Raw genomic sequence first — 21203 nt, 5'->3', positions numbered from 1 at the left:
GCTCGCACACCGCCTATGAGGCGCCGCGCCGCACCGCCCCCGTGGGCCGATGGCGGCACCTCCCCCTCACCTGAGGGCTGCGACATCCCGGCGTGGCGTGGCGCGTTGGAGGGTTAAGTGCGTGGACTTCCAGCCTCCATAGACAACGAGTAGGAGATCTGGGATAGAAAGGATGGGAACGCAGCTCTGCCGAAAGAGGCTTGGCGGTACTGCTGGACGGCAGCTGGGCGTGAGCCAGCAATGTGCCGTCGCAGTCCGGAAAGCCAAGCGTGTCCTGGGCTGCATCCAAAGCAGCGCGGTCAGCAGGGCGAGAGAAAGGATTTGCCCCTCTGTTCTGTCTGCACTGTGAGATCTCACCTGTGTTCAGATCTGGAGTCCTCAGTAGAGGAGAGACGTGAACCTGTCAGAGCACATCAAGAGGAGAGCCACAAAAATGACCCGAGGGATGGAACAACCTCTAAAAGGACAAACTGAGAGCTGGGGCTGTGGGGAGACCTGAGAGCCGCCTCTCAGTACCTAAAGGGGCTGTGAGAAGGAGGGGACAGACACTTTAGCGGGGTCTGTAGTGACAGGACAAGGGGAAATGGTTTCAAACTAAAAGAGGGACATTTAGACTGGATATAAGGAAGTAAGTTTTTTTTTTTTTTTTTTTTTTATTTTTTTAACAATTAAGGCGGTGAGGCACTGGCACAGGTGTCCAGAGAGGTGCTGGATGCCCAATCCCTGCAGACACTCCAGGTCAGGCTGGACGGGGCTCTGAGCACCTGATCAGCTGTAGGTGTTCCTGTTCAGTGTGGGGCAGTTGGACCAGATGGTCTTGAAGGGTCCCTTCCAACTCAATTTGATTCTTTGATTCCGTACTTCAGGGAGCAGTTCTGCACTTGTAGGATGGTGGTTACCTGCTGCCTGGATTCAGTGGGAGCATGTTTCTGCAATCACATCAGAGAGCCTTGCCTGATGTACTTCTATACAGGTTTAATTCAAGTGCTCCAAGTACATTGCTTTTGATTTTCCAATAGTTTTTTTTTTTTTAACAGCATAACATGTAATAAAGGGGAATGATATCAAAGCGAGGTACAGTTAACAGTAAAATGCAGGACTAACTATACTTTTCCCACCTTGAATGGCTGACTGTGGTAGTTATTCTAATAGACCTCAAACAGCAAGTACAATGACTGCACAAACCTGTGCACAAACCTGTTCTAAACACAAAAAGTTGGGGCACTTTCTCAGACATTTGAGCATACCAGTTCATTAGGCTCAGACATGTTCAGTTCAGTATTGTTTTTTGATTTCTTTTTGGTGAGCTTTGTCCCAGGTTTCAGGTACTTTTCCTTGCTATGAATGACCTGGATGTATTGGTCATTGCTGCTGTTTTGCGGATCACTGCTCGATTCAATGGAAACGGAATCAGATTCTGTTAGAGACTGCTCCAGCATGTGCTTCATTTTAGGTTTCACATGTGGCTCAAGATAGTGCTGATCAACTTCAACATTTTTCAGGTGCACTTTTTTGTAGGCATATGGAGGTCTGTCCAGGTCTAGCTCAAAACCATCATCCCAGGATTTGTAATGCAATTTGGCTAGGTCTTTGCTCGTAAGAACATGGCCATCAGCACGCTCCCCAATATAAAATCGCGGTGCTGGGCGAAGGTCAGACAGTGACCGAGGGCGATGGGATCTTTTCATATAACGCCTCCCAAGTTCCTCTTCATCTTCCTCATCTTCACTGGGATGAGGAGAATACATGCGTTGTGGTGTTTGAACCACGTATCTTCTGATATTGCGTGGATACAACTCAACAATATCTTCTGGCTCTTCTATTCGGAATTGTCTTTGGAGTCGGGAGGTAGAACGGGCTGATTTTTTGCGGGGTTCATTTTCATTAACAACGAAGTATCTGGTAGCATGTGGTCTGCGTCCCACAAAAACAGGAGCCCCCGCTCCAAAAGCATCTGGATTTACCTGCCGAATGCTTTTTCTAAAGAGAGGCTCAGAGTGAACATCTTCAATACGTTTTCTGAAAGTCACTGGTGTACAGGCCTTTGTTTTACAGAGCTCACTTGCACTCCCATGCACAACACTCGGGTACCTTTAGGAAAAAAATAAAAGGAAGAAAATGTTAGGAGATATGCTTACCAGTATAATTAAAACAGAAGATATTCAGAGTGTTACCAGCATTCTGAATAGTATCCACAAATGATTCTGCTTTTAAAAAATTCCCCAAGCTGTTGTACAAAACCAGTCTTGCCTGCTACTGGTATGGTCGTTTCTTGGTTTCTGTACACTTGATACTGAGGGCGTTAAAGAAGCTGAAGTTGTGGGAGTTGCATTGACAGGTCTTGCTGCATCAGTTGAGGGCACGGTGTGAGGCACAGTCTGGGAGATGGTTTGTATTCTGGTGCCTTTGCTCACAGGAGATTCAAAGTTCAAGACACTGCCATTCTTCCGTGGGGTTGAGGCCCGAACAGAAGACTCCTGGCTGATAAGACCACCATCTTGGTCTGGTCTTTTGTCACTCCTATCCAGATTCCGGAATCTGGCTAGAAAACAGAATTTATCACAGGAACTCTCCAAGCCTCTAAATCTAGAGGTTGTGTAAATGACTGGCTCAAAATTACCCAGAAGTCAGAGAATCTGATGTGGTTTCTCATTGCTAAAATCTGAGAGGTAAAAGGTGTAGACACAAATCCTCTCAGGCAGAGTAGATGATTAAGTCTGAAATCTCTTCAATGCAGATGAGATGTTAAACTTAGAGAGGTCAAAGCAAAGGAGCCATTCCCTTTCCCCCTCTTCTGCTTACTACCCTCTGAATTTTGAGTAAAATCTGACGTGATTCAGTCATCAGGAATGCCTACTAGGTTCTGTCCTATGGGTGGTAAAAGCAAGAAAATTCCCAGCACAGAGATCTCAGCAGGCTTTAGTGTAAACTACACGCCTTGGCTTTCAGTGCTGCCAAGATTAAGTCAAGCTGGGCTCAAAAACCATCTAGAAGCATGACTACACAGGAAACAGGTTTTTGTTTTGTTTTGTTTTTTTAAATACAGTTGAACCTCATATGTGTATGAGAACTCAAAATATCTTCATGTACAAATCCCTTATTAATAGTGGAATTTCCTAACCTCAACAGCTTACCTACTGCCATTTGAACCACCTTTTTCTTATCTTCAGTTCTTTCCTAAAACACATTCAGGAGAGTGAGAAGGTTATTTTGGACTAGAAACTAAATCCAATACTGCATACAGATGACAAAGGCAGGTTGGATTTACATTGTGAAATATTGAAAATGACATTAATTAGGCTAGCACTTCGAGCTGTACTTACTGCTTGTATCTTCATTCTTAGCTGATTGTTGGTGAATTTCAGTGATCTTGCAATACTCTGTAGGTAATAGATCAGCATGCTAGAAGTGAAAGAGGTGATTATGAGTCACATTAAACATTCTTGACTGCTTTCTCTTTAAAGGTTTATGAGACATCAAAATGGAGGTCAGTCCTTGTGCTCCAGCATTTCCTTTGTACTGTGATAATGGATCATACCTTTTTTTCAGGCAAGCATATATGAAAGTTTAACAAATGAGTGATACTGAAAACAGATTTAACTGCAGGTCAAATTGTGCCTGTGCTTTTTACAAGTCTTTTTATTGTGCATGTAGCCCTGTGTGCATTTCTGGCTTATTCTGTTTCAGTTCTGCACACACTCAAAATGAAAATCGTGATAGATGCTTTCTCCCCCTATCCCCCACTTTTTTTTTTCTTTTTTTTTTTTTCTTCCAGCCCAAGGTTACTGAACTACAGCTGAGTTGCAAGCTCATTCCACTGTCATTTTGTTGGCTGGCTGAAATAACACCTTGTTATAATAACACTGGCACAGCTGACATCAGATCTAGCCTGACAATGGCTTTCAAATGAAACAGACTTATAGCTGAACTAGATAACAAACATTTATGTAGGTATATAGTCATCAGTTTGAAGCAGTCAGTAGATTTGCGTGCATTTCTAAATATGACCTTAGAGGAAAAAGCTACAAATAGTAAATACTGCTTTAGGTTCTTTCAATTTATCTGAAAACCAAGCTGGTAGGACAAACTGCGCTCATCTGTTCATGGGGAAAAATGATAGAAAGGCACCTGCAAAGCAAATGATACTTCACAGAAGCAAAGTGAATTTCCAACAGCTCAAAGTAAATATTAATTCCCAGCTGTGAACAATTACTTAGAGACTGGCATAAGAAAGGACTTCCACTGGATAGTCTGCAGGAAGCTATATTACATTAACACTTAAGAGCAGACCTTCATAACTGATTTATCTTGTCAGGAATCAGTGTGACTGGGTAGCTTCTTTCAATGATACGCCTGTGAACAGAGTTCAGTCGAAGCAGAACTAATCACTCTGAGGAAATGGAAAATTAACTTCTGAGGTGCTCTTGAGTGGGAAGAAGGATCTTAAAACTTCCTGGAGCCAAGAGCATTGTAAGCCTTGACACAATAGAATGAACTTCCTTTAATACAGTGTCCAACTTCCTTTAACACAGAAGCAGCCTTTTGAAAATAGGGTGACGGTATTTTTAACATACTCTCATGCCCATCTGATGCTTATACCATACATTCAGGAAGGTTGTTTTTTTTCTTCATATATGTTTAATAAAGTTACAGCACTGCTTGTTCCTCAGTATCAACATGCGACTGTCCAGAGATGAAGTTAGTGTTAACACAGTCCAGTTAAATTTGCTATGAGAAACAAAGTACTTACAATAAAAGTAAGAGTGCAGGGAGGACCACCACAGGACTGCTGATATAAGTAACCACTGAGCTGAACCACAAGGGAAAATCATTTTTAATCGTTTCAGAAACAATATCATATATTTTGTCTTGTCCACTACAGGGAAAGAAAAATAAATTGTAAAACAATCCTTGGTATGTCCACTTTTTAAGCAGAGTTGCACTGAATAAAAAGAAATTCATCTAAGACCACTTATATACAGTATACTGAAGGAAAAAAAAAAAAACACAAAAGCAAAAACAGAAGCTAAAGGCTACTTGTTCATTACTTACATTTTAAACAAATTTGCAAGAGTGCAAAAGCATTGACCAGGCTTTGAAGGGTACCAGTACATCATAAATTTCTTGATGCACACTGCATCATTTAAATATGAACTAGTGGAACCATGTATATAAAGCAAAACACGTAACCTCACTTAGGATGATGAGGTATTCAACTAATTAATTCTTAAACTGGAAAACATGGGCAGCATGAAAGCATTGCCCCATCCAAAAACTACTATTTATTGATAATTTGGGTATTGTTAAACCTGATTAATTTATTGAGGGTGAAATAAAATCATTGCCATTTTCATTAGTCCATTATAACTTACCTGAAGGGACCACAGGTTAGAGATGGCTTGTATCGAGCAATAGCAAAAATTGTTGGTAACATGCATAAAAACAACATGAACAGCAACATGGCCAAGTAGAAATTATTGGATCTGCAAGAAGGCATAAATGTTTCAGATTACCGTAATCAGAGAGAAAACCAGAAGCAACATGAAAGATGCAAGTCTTCATCTACCTAACAAGTTCAAGATTACGTTTCTGAAAGATCAAAATCACTCTGTTCTGATTAAAAAGTCTGAACAGAGCCACTTTAAATAGACCCTTAATGGTCAAAATTTTATTTGTACTGCTTTCCAGATACTGCTGCTACAGTCAGAGAACTGTTTATAGCACTGTTCTATAAAAACTCACCTGACTGTCCAGATTTGTTGGGGAAAATAAGAAAAAAGAAGCAGAATTTGATTCATCTTCAAAACATATTAGAAAGAATTGATTCTTAAGATGTAAAGATGCCCTAAGTTATTTCAATTTGAAAAAATAATTCTGATATTCATCCTGATAGTATAAAAAGGGGAAGTTCTATTGTGTAATGCAGCAGATAAAATAGGATACTTCATAGTTTTCATAAAAAGAAACACCAAGATACAGAACTTGCAGCGATTTACACATGGAGCTTATTGCACTTAATCAGATTGGGATGGAAATAAATGATCTCTGTCAGGCCACGTTTCCTGGTCTGGGAAGATTCTGTGACATATTATTTAGTTTGATTTCTGTTTATTGTTTATTGTTTATTGTTTCACAATAAAAATACTTTTGAAGGTACTGTTTGATTTCCTCTGTGAAATGCCACGATTGCTGATGAGTCCTTCTGCCCTGCATAATGCCCATTGAAACTCATACCTTGCCTTTCTGGAGAGAATATCTAAATGTTTTCAGTACAATCACAAACCAGCCTCGGGCAATTCAATCCCACTTGAGTCTCTTTTGTGTATATCTAACTACCCTGCTGTAACTCCAAATTCTCCAGTTTCTTGGTAACTAATTTTTTTTTTTTCATAGACCTTTGATACCTGTCCATTTTGATTGTCAATTTTCAGAACTAAAAGCTCCTTTTGTTTTGTTTCTGCGCACAGAAGACATTTCCATTGACTGTGTTTCATTTATTCTTTATCTTGCACTCTTATTTGGACTAACCGAGAGGCTCTGAAAACCTGCTGATGTGGTACATTACACGTTAACACAGCCCAGCTCCTCAGGTACATGAGTCCAATCAACTTGAGGACATTGAATGCCGGTAAACAAGGTGAAAAGAAGGCTCCCATCCTGGAAGAACAATGTCATGTCAGTGCTCAGTGTTGCCACAGCACTTTTAACAGCAAAGCATTTGTATGAAAAGAATAAGTAAGCAACAGGTCACTACCAACAGACAAATTCTTAATACAATAAATTGTAAGAGAATGCATTGCTAGTATCTTGTTTGAATACATTTCATTGAGAATTGTCATACTTCACAATCAATCAGATCACTTGTGGATTACATACCAGATCATTCCTTGATTGTAGACCAAATGCAGTACGTTCTCTGCGATTTTGAATTCACCATATTCTGGCTACAAGAAACAGAGCATAGGATAAATATTTCATCTTACTCTTACTTTTTTTTCCGAATCACTTATTAGAATCATTTGGCTGACTTCATTTTCAGACAGCACATGGCCTGAAATGTCTGGATCAAATACCACCTTCTGGCAGACAGTGAGAATCCAGTAAAACCTACTCAGTATCAAGGGATTAGATAAACTAATTCATCTCTAGTTTACTTTGTTTACTTAAGGACAAGGAACAGACTTGAGCCTTTCATGCCTACAGCTGCTTGCTAACCAAATACTACAGTAATTTTCTTACTCCTTGGATCACTGTCTCTATTATGGACAGTTGTTACAGCTAAGAAAGGAGGATGTGGGATGCAATATGTTCCCTCTGTTTTTCTAAAGGCCAACAAATTACTCATCTTTTTCTATGGGATTGTTCCATGATCTCATTTTGGGAAAGACAAAAGTTTGTGCACCACAACCATGGGAGTAGGCCTGAGAAAAATACCCAATCTCAGCATTTATCCTGTACTCTCCAAATAAAACTCAGTGTGAGCTGTGCCTTTATAGATTGTGCTATGTAGAAATTATTTACCTATCAAAAGGCTTTCAGAACATCCAGTACTCTGGGAAGGAGCCTACCCATCTCCAGTATCTTTCATAAAATAAAAGCCTGTACTTACAAACTTGCTTTCTAGGTCCCAGCACCAGCAATCACTTAAATATCGAACACACAGTCCACGGAAAAAATCAATTAGCAGGATGCTCGCAACTGTGAATATCATGTCGATGATTGACAGCTTTAGCATCTCCTGTAATACATATTGTTCCAACATATTGAGTCATGCTGGAAACAAACTGCCTTGCATACAGCTCTTTTGCATTTATACTTGCATTTCATATTTTGGATCATGCTCAGTACCCTGATGAAGCATGATTTTATACGAAGTTTCCTTATATGCATTTCCTGTTTGACTTTACTCTTATCTGTCTTTGCTCTAACGTACGGAACAAACATAATTAGACTTCCAGTGTGCCTTCTATGGTTTGCAGCAATAAATCTCTGGGCATGGTGGTTTCAATCTTTCTTTCTAATGAGCCTACTGAAAATTTATCTAGACAGACAGAATGCAGCTATTTACTCTGTTGTACCCAATCCTTTGTTGTACTGACTCTTGAAATACACACTTAATAAGTGCTTCACAAGGAGAAATGCTTATTGTTCACAGAAAACCACAGCCCAATGACAGTAGGATCACCAAGCCACAACAGGAGTCTGTTTAGCGCTTACAGATTAATGGGGTTACTCCTTAATTAATTGAGCCTTGAAAACATACAATTAAGTAGAAAAGATTATCTAAAAGTAAAAATAAAAATCTCTAACCCATTCTGTAAAAGAAGAAAAGAAAGAACAGTTAAAAAAAATACCTGATGCCTGTGGAATAGGGAGGGCAGCAGGCAGAATAGAAGTCAGCCTAATAAATCTAGGAGGAAATTTGGCTCCTGATGATCAAACAAGGCCTTTACTATTACTCACTCTGTAACAAGGAGCTAAGCAAGCCAGAAACATGCTAGCATCATTTTTCCTTTAGTGTCCTGGGCACTGAGAGTGCACATCGACAGTGACCAAAGTACATCAGGATCAAATGACAACCTTTGTACTATGCATCCCATTAAAATGCAATCTATCTGCAACACTCATCAGTAGAGATCTGCCTGTGCAGAGTTGAAGACAGAGACTGAAGGCTGGCTGAGGACACTTGTACAACACTAAGCACATTGTATATACTGAACAACAAACAAAGCTCTTGTGTGGCCATATCGATTTGTGCAATCTTCCCTCTTTTTATACAGCCCTTCGCTAAATTTCTGGAATTTACACCAAGAAAACCTCTAAAATTGAACACAGTGTGACATGGTTTTAACTTCTGGTGAAAGAGGAATTAGGAATAAATAGATTAAATAATATAACAGTGACATACTTGACCAACGTAGGTCTCCCAGCACTGATTCTGGGCAGAGCTGGAGGAAGCTGTGTTGTTAATCAGTAAATCAGAGGTTGGCAAGTTTTGAGCGCGAGATTTGTTGCTATTCATTTGTGCATCAGAAATAGTTGCAGATAAATTGCCTTCTTTAGGAGGAGTTCCAGTTGCAAAAGAGGGGATAGAATTACTTGAATTGTTGTTAACCTGAAAAAACAAATGTCTTGAAGGCTGCATTTTCACCCGTACTTTTTCTCTCTTCCTTTATACCTGCATGCATGCAAAAGCCTCATGCCTTCAACAAGGCATATGTAGACATGAAAACACTTCATGTGTTTTTAAGCAGCAATTAGGTGACTTTAAAGTAGCTGCCAAAGCACAGATGCAGGTGGAATTTTTTTAGGACGGTGATAGAAGCTGATTTTAGGTCCAGTACCTCCAACTACCTAAAATGCTGACATTTAAGTAATTGAGGAATGCACATAAATAATTATTTATTTTCTACACGTCAGCAATCAAATGGATCCAGTTATCCAAAAGACTACAAGTATTCGTAAGTGAACAGTACAAAATAAACTTTACAATCTTTTCAAACTGTAGTATGCTGTAATGCTTGGATTTCAAACTAATTTTCACCTGACTTGATATATACTACAGATGGAATTCTTTCTCTTGTAAAGTCAACTCATTTTGCACATTAGCAAACATTAAACTTACACTGTCACTCATGCTGTTCACTTTATCCAAGAGAGCAATGATCAAACTGTAGAGATTTCCCAGATAGAGAACAAGAACTCTGAAAACAATAAGACATAGGTTATCAACATCCCATGGACTTGTAATGTATTCTCCTGTCTGGTGGAAATAAAACACCAGCAGAACTTTCTTCTTCCTCCCTTGTTCTTCACGTTCTTTCTATGCTGTATCGTCCATACCTTGCAAGCTGAAAGCGAAGAGTGGTCCTTGGATGGTACATCTCTAGAGCTGCCACGAGTTCAAAAGCAGAGGGTGCAATCATGGTAATCAGTGACACAACTACGCTTACCTACAGAACAGAAAGGCACAGCGCTGTTGTAGCTTTGCATGCTGATATCCTATGGTGCCTTTACTGCTGATCGGACTATTGCTGGCGCACATGCTTTTGTGACTGCTTTTCTTGGAAAATATACTTTGAAAAATTATCATTGGCATTACTAATAACTGCAGTTGGGACCCAAAATTGAAGACCTGACATATCACTCAGGAAACTCTGCTGCAGATAATTATATTCTAGCTTTAAAGCTATTAGCTTATTAATATCAAAATTCACCGTGTTGGAAATATAAAGAAAACATCATCCTCTGAAATGGATGAGTCGTTCTCCGTACACATTTACTTCCTATTCTCAGCATCCACTCCTTCCTCTGAATAAAAATATTCACAGAACATGCAGTATTCTTCAGCTGACATCAATAGCCATTGTCAAAGCTGATTCCTTTCTAACAGCTCTTCCTAGCTTTTTAGCTCAGTGTTTACTCAGCTCGGTCATGGGCAGAAAAGAGACTTCAAACTTTGTCTTCATGAAATAAGAGCCTGCTAGAACTGCAGTCTCAGAGCACCTTGCTGCCCACGCCAGCTCTGCTGACTCCTTGGTGCAGACAAAAGGAGCAGGCATGCAGAGCTCCAGGTAAGCACAGCTCAGCACTCCCACTGCTCATTTCTCCCAGCTCATCGCTTGCAGTTTACACCTCAGTGCACACTGTCACTACTGAGAGCCCTGAGACAACAATCCTTCTTCTAACACAGCGGTGACAAATATGGTGTACCTCATTTTTTTCCCAAAGAGTCAATTCCCTCTTTTTGCTCTCTAACTTTTGGGATCGATCCACGACAAAGTAAATGATGTAAATACTTCCAGTGAGCGAGAGAAGCACGAGGATGTTTGCAATAATCCTTAAGCTGATTGTCACTGCCCTGAAAAACAAAAATCACCCAGCCAATATAGCAGGCTGCCTTATTATACCAGGGCTCTTTTCTACATGGCTTTTACAGGCATGAAACAATCACAGTAGCCCTGCTGCCTGCATTGAAGCAGTGCTTTGGAAATGCCTCCAATCTTACATACATACAGATTTTTGCTTTTCTTCTTTTCCTGCTCTTCCAATATAGCTTCCTTGAAAGAAAAAAATATATATTAAATAGCATTCTGCCAAAATAATGCTCATCTTTCATAGAAGGCATCAAGTATACTAATAAAAAACCTTCCAATATTGATGCAGTCAGGTACCCCCCTGGACCATTTATTATGGAGAGATTAAATATATCCATGTTTTTACATCATTAACATAATTTTTATTCTCCTGTTCAGTGAAACTGCATCACAAGCAAATTTGTTTCTATTTTTTTAAGCTTCTTGTCACACATATGGTGGCAATAAACAGAACACAACAGGGACAGAAGAGTTGTATTAACATAGGGATGGAAGAGACGTATGAAATGGAGTGGCAGTGTCAGCAAGTGCAACGTGACTGCAGTACCACAGGGAGGTGTGATATCCTCCCCCAGGCAAATGTATTCATCGGTGAATGCCAGGAAACAATAAAAAGCAAAAAGAAATGAGAGGAAAGGTGTATTTAATTTGCAAATAACCAGAAAAATAGAGGGGTTGATTACCCGAATGCTGTTAACTATGGCAGCCGCTTTGCTCTCTGCAGCCTCAGGGTTTCCTATTAAATAATCCCAGGCACAGAACAGCCTCCAACAGAAAGTGTAGTTTTCATCAGAAGCACTTGCTAAACTCATTCTTGAGTTCTTCGCCATTCTGTGAATAGAAAAGTAAAAGAAAAAAAATGATTGAAGCTGGTGTGTGAAAACATATATCAAATCACTGGTATGGTTCATAGTTTTCAATTTCTTTTTAGATGTGCAAATAGTTTGTGGCAATCAGTGTAATTGCTGGCAATTTTATGATGAAAATAAAGTGGGGTGAGGTTCTGAGAATGAACTTGATGTTTGTTCTTGGGCAGAAGAGACTCACTGATTGCATTTTTCATACCTGACAACTAAAGCAAGTATATCTCACTACAGCTGTGAACATTTTTAAGATCACCAGGTAGGGTTCAGCTAGAAGATACTATAACACAAAGTCACTATTACTGTGAGTATGAGCTGATCTGGAAAAACTAGTGATCATGCAAAAGACGTGTTTTGTTTTCTGTTTATTTTCATCCTCAAAAATTATGTTATTGTTAAATAGAAACTCAATGATGTTTTACAGACCCCGGGAAAAAGAAAAAAAAACACCTAGTCGGCTCAGGCAAAAGGGCAGAATGTTGCAAAGTCTAAGAAATGAAATGAAGATTAATGGCTTATGAAAGGAAGGGCAGCCAAATGGGTAGTGTTATATGGAGAACAATAATCAGGCAGGCAAGAAGTCAGTGGGCTAAATCAGCAAGAGAAAAGCTAATCTCATCCTGAAACTGCAGATGTGTAAATCAGCATCAGGAACACCAGTGACCCTCGGATCAAGCTGGAAGGTAGAATAAAAATGGATGGAAAGAGAAGGATTGGTTTTGAAACGTAGTTATTACAGACAACACTAAAAATTGCCCTAGACTGCACTATGCCAAATAGGCATCCAAAAGGGAAGGGAAAGTGAACCAAGAGGACAGAGCCACCTCACTCCTCTAGGCACTGCACATTCCTGGATTTTATGGCCAGCACTTGCAATCTTGCTCTCTCCTACCTCCTGGCCTTCAAACAGCACAGGAATTAAGCTTAATACAAATGGGATGCTACCTATCAGCTGAAACAATGCAAAGGTTATTGCACCTATGACACAATTTTTGTATTAGTATTTCAGTAGGTGAGAATAGTAATGCTGAGAAGCATTATAATTAAAATCTAAGTTTCTGTCAGAACAATATTTATACTAGAAAAAAGCAGAAGAAACTTGCCCCTCGCACTGGACAAACACAAACCACACAAATCCATGTTACCCTCCTTTTATGGAGTGGGAAACTGAAGGGAGAAACAAGATAAACATCAGCAAGACAAAGAACAAGCTAAAACTGAACTCCATCTGCGTTCCTGCCATTAGCAGATGCAAACAGGTTAACAGAACCATGCAGAATAAATGCAGAGGAAATGGGGTAAACGTGCCATTAACGTCTGCCTGAACATGCAAGCTTACGGATAGCCATAAATGAGAAATATTACTTTTTTAAGAGGATGATGAAGCTGTAAGCAAACACTGCCATGCCAACCAGGAAGTAGGCGAGAGGCAGCCGGTATCCTGCTTTCCCAATCTTCCTTTCTCTGCCATAGTAGCCATAAAACAAAACAGAGTACTGGAGGTAGCCCTGCAGAGACCAGAGTCCATAAGTAAGAGAGGTAACAAACAGCTACAACCAAACAGCAGTAATAGAACAATAAAGAGTGGTTTTAGCCTTGCCCCAAGTGACCAGATGGTGTCCAGGTCTTGTGCAGTTTTCATGTCTTCTGGGCGAATGGTTTTGCTGACAGTGCTGCCGAACGGTGCACCAGCCAGTAGCTGGGAAGAGGAGAAAAGAGGTCTTTGACATTGCATCAACCCATCTGACCCACAAAGGGTCATTCCTTCTCCTAAGCCACAATCTCCTTCAGAAATCCTGCATTTTATTGTTGTTTGGTTTTTTGTTTTTTTTTTTTTGCCATCTGTGTTCTGCTTATAAGTAATTCAGTGCTTTGTAGACATCTTCCAAATGGTTGAAAAATGAAAAGAGGTCAAGAAAAACCATTAACTAAGCATTTTAAAGCTGACTGTCCATTTTAAGCATTTTTAAGTTACATATGACAATGTTTCATCACAATTTTTTTTTTTTTCTTAATTAAGTCTACTTACAAAAGTGAAATAAAAACTGAATACCTTCATCACTTCAATCTGCCCACTTTTTCATTTGGGGGCCTTTTGCATTTTGGCTTAGCCAACAAGAAAAAAAATCAGATATTTACATGTTCTGATAACTTCACTGAAGCACGGATTGAGGTAAAATCCTATCTATGAATTATCTCACAAAGTTAATATATAGCCTTATTTGCATGCAAGATCTGAACAAAATAATGGCTGTTCAAACTTCTAGAAAACAATTTCTAATGAACGACAATTTGTCTGGAGGGAGATGTTATTTTTTTTTCCTGCCTATAAATCACATTTGCAAGACCTGAGCATATTCAATACCAACTGCAGCTTTTAGGATTTGGTTCTCCATTTTAGTAATCGGATACAAACATATTCTATAAAAGCATTAGTGCTATGTTGACAAAATATAACCTCTAACACTAATAGCAAAATTATCCTTTGGCAGAAAATGTACAACCCTCTTAATAATGGTGTTTATTTTAATAATTCATTTGAAATTGTGCATTTCAAATTGATGTACGCCTTTAAGTGTGGCATTTGTTTAATTCAGAAAGGAAAGCACAACGGGTAAGCAAGCATGTTTCTGTAAATATTAGCAACGTGTTCTTACCTCTGGTAAGACTACAAATGCTCCTGTCATTATGGTAAGTACAATATTGATTCCAAACAGCCATCTAAGGAAGATGAAGTAAGAGGCAACTCCAGACCCAAAATGACCTTAAACCATAGAAAATAGTTATCTGAGCAGCACAGTCTATAAAAGCTCCCATCGTTTATTCATTAAGTACTACCTGAAGACTAAGCAAAAGAAAAACCTGCCTCATCGATGCAGTGTGAACAGCAAGGTAGAGAAAACATCGACGTGTCAGTGAGGAAAATGTGATTGTGCCACAAGCTCTGTTGGATGAATCTGTGTTTACCAGCAGTATTCACTCAAGAAGCTGCTGTACTGGGTGATGTAATGCAGCAATTCCATTTGCTGCGGAAGCACAGCAGCACAACCTAAGTGCTGATGTGATGTTCAGGGCTGCCCTGATTTAATCTAGGACTGCTGAGGTGCCTTCACACCGCTTGGTCCTGGGCTGGGCCCAAGGATGCTGCCCCACAGATTGTGATGAACTATAACCAAAGCTGCAGTGGACAAAACAAATTTTTTATTTCTATATTTACTAATTTTTTGGTTACTCCACACTAAGATCATCAATGAGATCTGTGCAGTGCCTAAGGCATCAGGAGGAGTAAAAAAAGTAAAGCTCTACATCAAAGCCATACTGTGGGTGGAAGGTCGCATTTAACACTTCCTCCCAAATACTATTTGATTCAGTAAATCCAAACATGAACCTTAAGACCCAGCATTTCATCAAACGCTTTACAGTTCCATCCCATTAAATCCTTATACTTACTCTCAATTTTTTTAATTCGCATTTCCCAAGGAATAAAGAGCACCACAAAATTATATGCCAGTCGAAGAAACTTCCTCCAAAGCTGTGGGAGAAAAAAGCAAAGAAGAAAAGAAAGACAACAACTTTGCGTGGAGAGGGAAAAAAAAAAAAAAGGAAAATAAAGAAATGCATCAGTGTCTCTCATCTAGTATTGCAAGAAATACTAGCAATGTTCTTTATCATCATCTCAGACCATGTCTGTGGGGTGGAGATGGGCATGGTGGGATTAGAAATGCACAGGATGTGGGAGGGCTCCTTAGCTTCTCTTTTTATTAATAATATTATGAAGGGGTTTTCCTGTTACATTCTTTAATTTCTGCTTAAAGAAATAATACAGTTTCCCTACACATAATGAGTGGTGCTGATTAACTTCTGAATTATATCCCTTGCAGAATATCTTCAAGCAAAAACATGCGGTAGAGACAATTAGATTAAATATAGACTCGAAGATGAAAACCTTCATTTTGTCATAGGAAGAGAAATATGGACAAGAACGAAACCCAGTGCCTGATTTACCAACACAGCCCCTTAGCACACTCCTCCTTCTGGTTGACATCCTAGTTCCACTGAAGTCCAAGACATAAAACAGTATTTATTTTTACAGCATCCTACTTCCACTGCGTTTTCTAGACACAAAGGCAGAACAAGGAAAGATGACTGTTATGCATGTGGCCTTTCAGTTGTTCAAATGAATAAAATGCATGATGTTCTCTTTTACCATTACAACCCTGACTTCTAGAATTGAAATAAATTGCACTGTGAAAAGTCTACTCATTGTGATGACACAAATGTTATTGACTGCTTAGATGACCAAAGAACTCTTCTCTGTTGGTTGCATATTAGGAACAGTTTCCTGCATGTTATTAGTTTCTAGTAATTAGGGCCAGAGTCTATTTTCAATAGTGTAAATAGATTTGCTAAGATTAGATTCAAATTCTTTGGATATGATGCAAGCAAAATTCTTTAACAATGTATTTACAACAAGCTATTGCAGGATTGTCTTCCAAACTAAAAGCTAGACACATTTTTCATGCTCAGCTATTGAACTGTGGCCCCATGGTCTGCTGAAATTGCTCTTCAGAGAATACTAACATTGTATTGTTAGCATCCCATTCCCATCACCCTCTCTGGCAGACATCAATATTTGTATGATTTGAGAAGGATGCTTCTAGTGTGTTAACACAAGGAGATTTATCCCTCACACATCAAATTAGCCTGCGAAATTCACAATGGAAAAAAAAAGCCAAAAAAACAAGTTCTTATCTACTTCTTCTTCCTCGGTAGAGCTCTCAAGTTGGAAATCAGGATGACATAGAAAACATACGTGTCTGTGAATAAAAACTTTAGACGACTTTTGGTATAAAGATGAGACATAATTTTAAAAAAAGCAGACATACCTCTGCACCAGCAGCCTGGTAACCTCTGGTTCTAGTGAGCCTCCCTTCGTACTTCAGCACAATCTCCTTTGCCTGTCTGCACAAGAAGGTGGAATTTTGCTTGACACTGAGCCCAGTGCTCTGAGCCTCTAGTTCTGCACAAGCAGCAAACAGCTGCAGCAGAATGCACTGAAACACTGCCATGGATTAGGTTTCCCCATGAAATCTTTAAGCAGGCGAAGCTTTTTTCCTACTGAAGATTTACTGTCACATTAAAAACACTGAGAGCTCTGCCTTGAGAAAACTTGACATTCAAAACTTTTATTGCAAGAAGGGTTGTCTGTTCATTTATTTTTTTCCTCTCTGTCCTTTTAACCCAATATGGCACAACCAAAATACCTGAAATAAGATTGTCATTAAAGTGTGGTTCGTTTTATGTGGATACGAAAGAATTGCTCTTGCAGGATTCCAAGAGGTGCGTATTCATCTGATCCTACTGCTGTTCAAACAGTCTTTGACCTCAGCAGCAGTTGGATGGGGACCACTGGAAACTCATAGATACAGAAGCTGTGGGGCAGCAGGAAAGCAGAGAGTCACAGACTGTGTAACAGAGGAAAACCATAGAATGGCTTGGGTTGCAAGGGACCTCAGATGTCATCGAGCTCCAACCCCTGCCTTGGGCCGGGTCCCCCACCAGCTCAGATGTCCAACATCCCATCCAACCTGGCCTTGGGCACCTCCAGGGATGGGGCACCCACAGCTCTCTGGGCAGCTGTGCCAGTGCTCCACCACCCTCAAAAATCTCCTTGCTTCCAAGATTAGAAAAAAACTCTTCTGGGATTTTCTCAGGCGTGTAATGCTACCCTAGTATCAGACGGCTTTTAAGAGAAAGGTGCTAGATGAAGAGGAAGAAAATAAAGTGATCCTAAGCATACAATGCTGTGAAAGACATGACAGAATTTAGCCCAAATGTTGGGCATGCACCCTTTGCACTGTACGTTTGGTGTTGTTACCTGAGCGCCCGCAGCTTCTGCCTCATCGGCCACGGCCTGCAGCGGATGTTGGACATGACCTCCTTCTGGTACTGGATGTTCTGGAAGACCTGCTCTGGGTCGTGGCTGTTAGCCTTCTCTTCACCGATATCCTCATCTGAGTTGCTGAACACCCCACAAGAGGGAAAACAAGACAAATTATTCCCAGATAGATTCCCATCATCCGTTGGTTCGTGCAGTATCCAGTTCACAAGAGCAACCTAACAGCAATAAGTGAACTCACAGAACCCTGTTGTTTCAAAGCTGATAAATAATCTGGATGACTTCCCCATTGATGGGATGTGTCTCTTCCTCCCTACCACTTGCTGCTCACTAACTCATCCATGCTCCCCAGCTGAATTCCAGTCTTTCCTCTGAGTGTTTCCAACTTGTACATCATGCTAACAAGATCTTTTACGTATTTTTCTGGAACAAAGTGCCATCTAAACTTTTCCATCAGAAGCAATTAAAATTCATTTATTTTCCATGCAGTCTCAGCCTTTAACTTTGATTTTAATAGTGATAAAATATTTCCTTGTTAAAACAGAAAGGGAACAAATGCTTAGCACATTCTGCCCCTTTGCTCCTGTTCTCTGCTGATGGGGACAAGACCACAGTGCACCAGGAATTACATTGTAAAAATTACTCTTGCTCTGATGTAGATTTGTATGGATGATTATTAAATCTCTCTTCTGATGCTGGCACCACGTTCACTTAGCTGCAGCTCTCTTGTTCCATTTGAAACAGGGAATTTCATGTGAGGCAGCAACAATACTCTGCTGTGTAAAGTAAACAGAACTGAACACCTCCATCAACAACCAGCTAGCAAGTTTTCCAACTGCATCTCTGAGACTTCATTAGGAAAATTCTCTGCAGTGTTGCTGAAAAAGCAACACCTTTGAATCACTTGGAAATAAGTCACAACCTCACTGTTGCTCTGTGAAAACATTTGAAGGATGCACTTGGCCAGACTGCGTATCCATCAACACACTCTCTGCCTCTGACCCTCAGTCACTGTGGGCATTCAAGGAAAATGCATAATACAAAGGAAAGGTATAGAGATTTCCTACTCTGCTATACTTTGGAATTACAGTGAAGGTATTTATGGTGCAGCAGGGAGTATGACTGGTAGAAAGGGAAAAGAAAACAGCTTTAAAATACATCTAAATATAGAGAGAAGAGTGATTCTTCTTTTTCGTGTTACCGCACTCTAAATAAAAGACAGACAAGATCTCTCTTTTCTGCTTGATAAGGAAGGTTTGCACTTCAGGAGAGAGAAGGATCCCTACCTGTGGGGTGGCTCCTGGTAGGTGTAGATGTTGGCGTGCCGCTTCACCATCCGATACTTCTTGCAGGACTTCGCAGGCTTTGCTGCTGCAGCAGCAGCGCCCGGTGCTGCTTCCATGGTGACAGCTGCCCCAGCACCAGGTGGGACTCTGCCACGCTAGGAGGAAGCTTTGAGCCCCTGGCCGGGTGTCTCTGAAGCAGCCAAGTGTTACAGAGCAGAGAGCAGTGAGCAGTCCAGAGCAGAAGATCTCGCCCTGTGCTGCAGCAGTGGCAGGACCTGAGCCTGGAAGTGCATGCATGCCTTAAAGTGGCAGTGCACAGCAGCTCCCGCCAGGCTGCTTCTAAGGGAGCTTCCCAGGAGCAAGGAAGGGAACTGAATCCAAGGGGTTGCCAGCTGCAGAGCCAAGTTTCCCTTGTAACATGATGGGATCCTTCCAAAGGCCGTCCTTACCCACTCTGGGTGATGTTTCCACTGACATCATTGCTTCATATGTTTGAGCGAGAGTTCCTGCTGATGTAAAACAAGAATTGTCTGTATTTTGGTCTTTGATAACAGAGAAAATGTGCCAGCAGTTTCCTGCAGGGCTTCAGGCTCTTTTCTGGAAGACAGACCCCACACAATGGGGTCGCCTCTCAGCATGACCTGCATTCACCATACCTGGATGTAAGACTTCTCTTTTGAAGGGATCAAAATACCAGCCCTTCAGACAAGCTCACACGACCAAGAAACTCACTTTTTGTCAACATCTGCAGTACCTTAAACAAGCTCAATCTCATTACTTACTGCATAATTTTCAACATTTACTTTAAGGATGAGTTTACAGAGAGTGTTCGCTTGTTCCTAACTTGGAATTTGTTCCCCTTAATAGTTCTGTGCACAATGTGGCAAGATTTTCAGTTACATAAATCAGTGGTGTGTTGTAGCTCACTTTTATTTGCAGCCTCTCACAAGAAAGAACATTAAGTTCCCTCTGCTAAACTGCACAGGCTGTTTTTTTTTTCTCTCTGCCTTGAGATAATAAAAAATATTGCTACTTGCTGAAAACTCTTACTTTTCCATTGTTATGGTTCTGTCTGTTGTACTCTATGTATTTAGTTCAATAACTCAGTGGCGACTCAGTAGTCACAAGCCTTATTACTATGTAGGTAACTCTCAGACCAGAAAGAATGAGGCTTGTGAAGCCCAGAGCCCAGGTGTATCTTGTCCCAGGTTTCTGGCAAGGTTTCAGACAAAGCAGAACAGCCTCAGAACAGTAAAGAAATGCCGTGTCCAGAATTCAATGAAAGCAGGCAGCTGTGCTCTGCACCATCCTTTTCATTCCTTCTTTTTGTTATATACACATGGCATGTAACATAGCAAAAACTATTGGTGGAAACATCATTTAGCCATGTTCATTTACTATATAGCTTTTTCCATGAATTGACCTCGTTGTTCCCAACTGTGTTCTGAACATCTTCTGTACATATTGCCCTTACACCCAACAGAGACTCCAGTAATCAGCTTCCCAAGAAAAACAGAACATAATAATTTTACTTTTTCTGTGCTGTACGTTATTATTTTTCATAGCGAATCTGTAGAACAAAGGCCATTAAACTGATAAGCCAGAGCTCTATCTGTATATACTTAAATTCACTAGCTTTTGGAATGGACTTTGCTGTTTGGCTTCAAATCCACACGACAGAAGAAACACCCTAATGTCCTTTCTCCATGTCAGAGCATCCATCAAGCGAAAGCAAGCAGCCAAAAGGGGGTGTCTACCAGCCCCGATGCATATCTCCATTAAAGGGCTAATCACTTCTTTCCATCTGGAAAAACAAATAGGGGAACAATGCCAGAATTTTCTCAGTCTGAAAAGCCCTTTAAAGCTCTGATATTCAGACAGTATTGCAAACACACCCACTTCACCACTGTTTTGACCTGCTGCAAGATATGCTTTCAGCTTTATAATTTAAAAGCAAGAAAATGTTAGTTCAAATTATTTCCTTGGTTGTAGTGTTAGTTATTTGCCTTTGCATTATGGCCAATGGCACAGAATTGGGGGCAACATTCTGCTGCTGTGCTCAAGAGAATAAGTGCCTCTCTATTCAGGCCAGCCTGTTCAACTCCATTAGTTTTCTGCTTATTCCAGTTACATCTACTCATTGCTCTCATTTAGAAAGTTGATTTTTTTTCTATAGATGCATCATTTCAAGCAATGAGAAGTGGCGATGGCTCTTTGTCACCCTGTATCATACAGAAATACTATTCTGAGCCAGACAAGCAGAGCATCTAACAAATCT

General features: G+C 40.3%; 1 protein-coding gene across 1 annotated transcript; it reads right to left on the bottom strand.

The window, feature by feature from the left end:
• Positions 1 to 1019: 1019 nt before the first annotated feature.
• TMC3 (transmembrane channel like 3) lies at positions 1020 to 19453 on the bottom strand. Its single transcript, XM_031555320.1, has 22 exons — positions 18926 to 19453; positions 17619 to 17762; positions 16627 to 16702; positions 15191 to 15272; positions 14398 to 14504; positions 13341 to 13439; positions 13106 to 13248; positions 11561 to 11708; positions 11017 to 11060; positions 10714 to 10861; positions 9844 to 9953; positions 9626 to 9704; positions 8909 to 9115; positions 7610 to 7738; positions 6877 to 6944; positions 6529 to 6657; positions 5373 to 5483; positions 4751 to 4876; positions 3324 to 3402; positions 3135 to 3177; positions 2251 to 2542; positions 1020 to 2091 (listed from the first exon to the last, which is right to left on the bottom strand). The coding sequence occupies exons 1-22, from the start codon at positions 19039 to 19041 to the stop codon at positions 1230 to 1232; spliced, it is 3342 nt and encodes a 1113-aa protein (XP_031411180.1). The 5' UTR covers positions 19042 to 19453; the 3' UTR covers positions 1020 to 1229.
• Between the last annotated feature and the right edge of the window lie 1750 nt (positions 19454 to 21203).

Source organism: Meleagris gallopavo, chromosome 12 (genome assembly GCF_000146605.3).
Source record: "Meleagris gallopavo isolate NT-WF06-2002-E0010 breed Aviagen turkey brand Nicholas breeding stock chromosome 12, Turkey_5.1, whole genome shotgun sequence".
NCBI lineage: Eukaryota > Metazoa > Chordata > Aves > Galliformes > Phasianidae > Meleagris > Meleagris gallopavo.
Note: the sequence above shows the minus strand (reverse complement) of the source record. Positions and strands in the feature narration are given on the sequence as shown.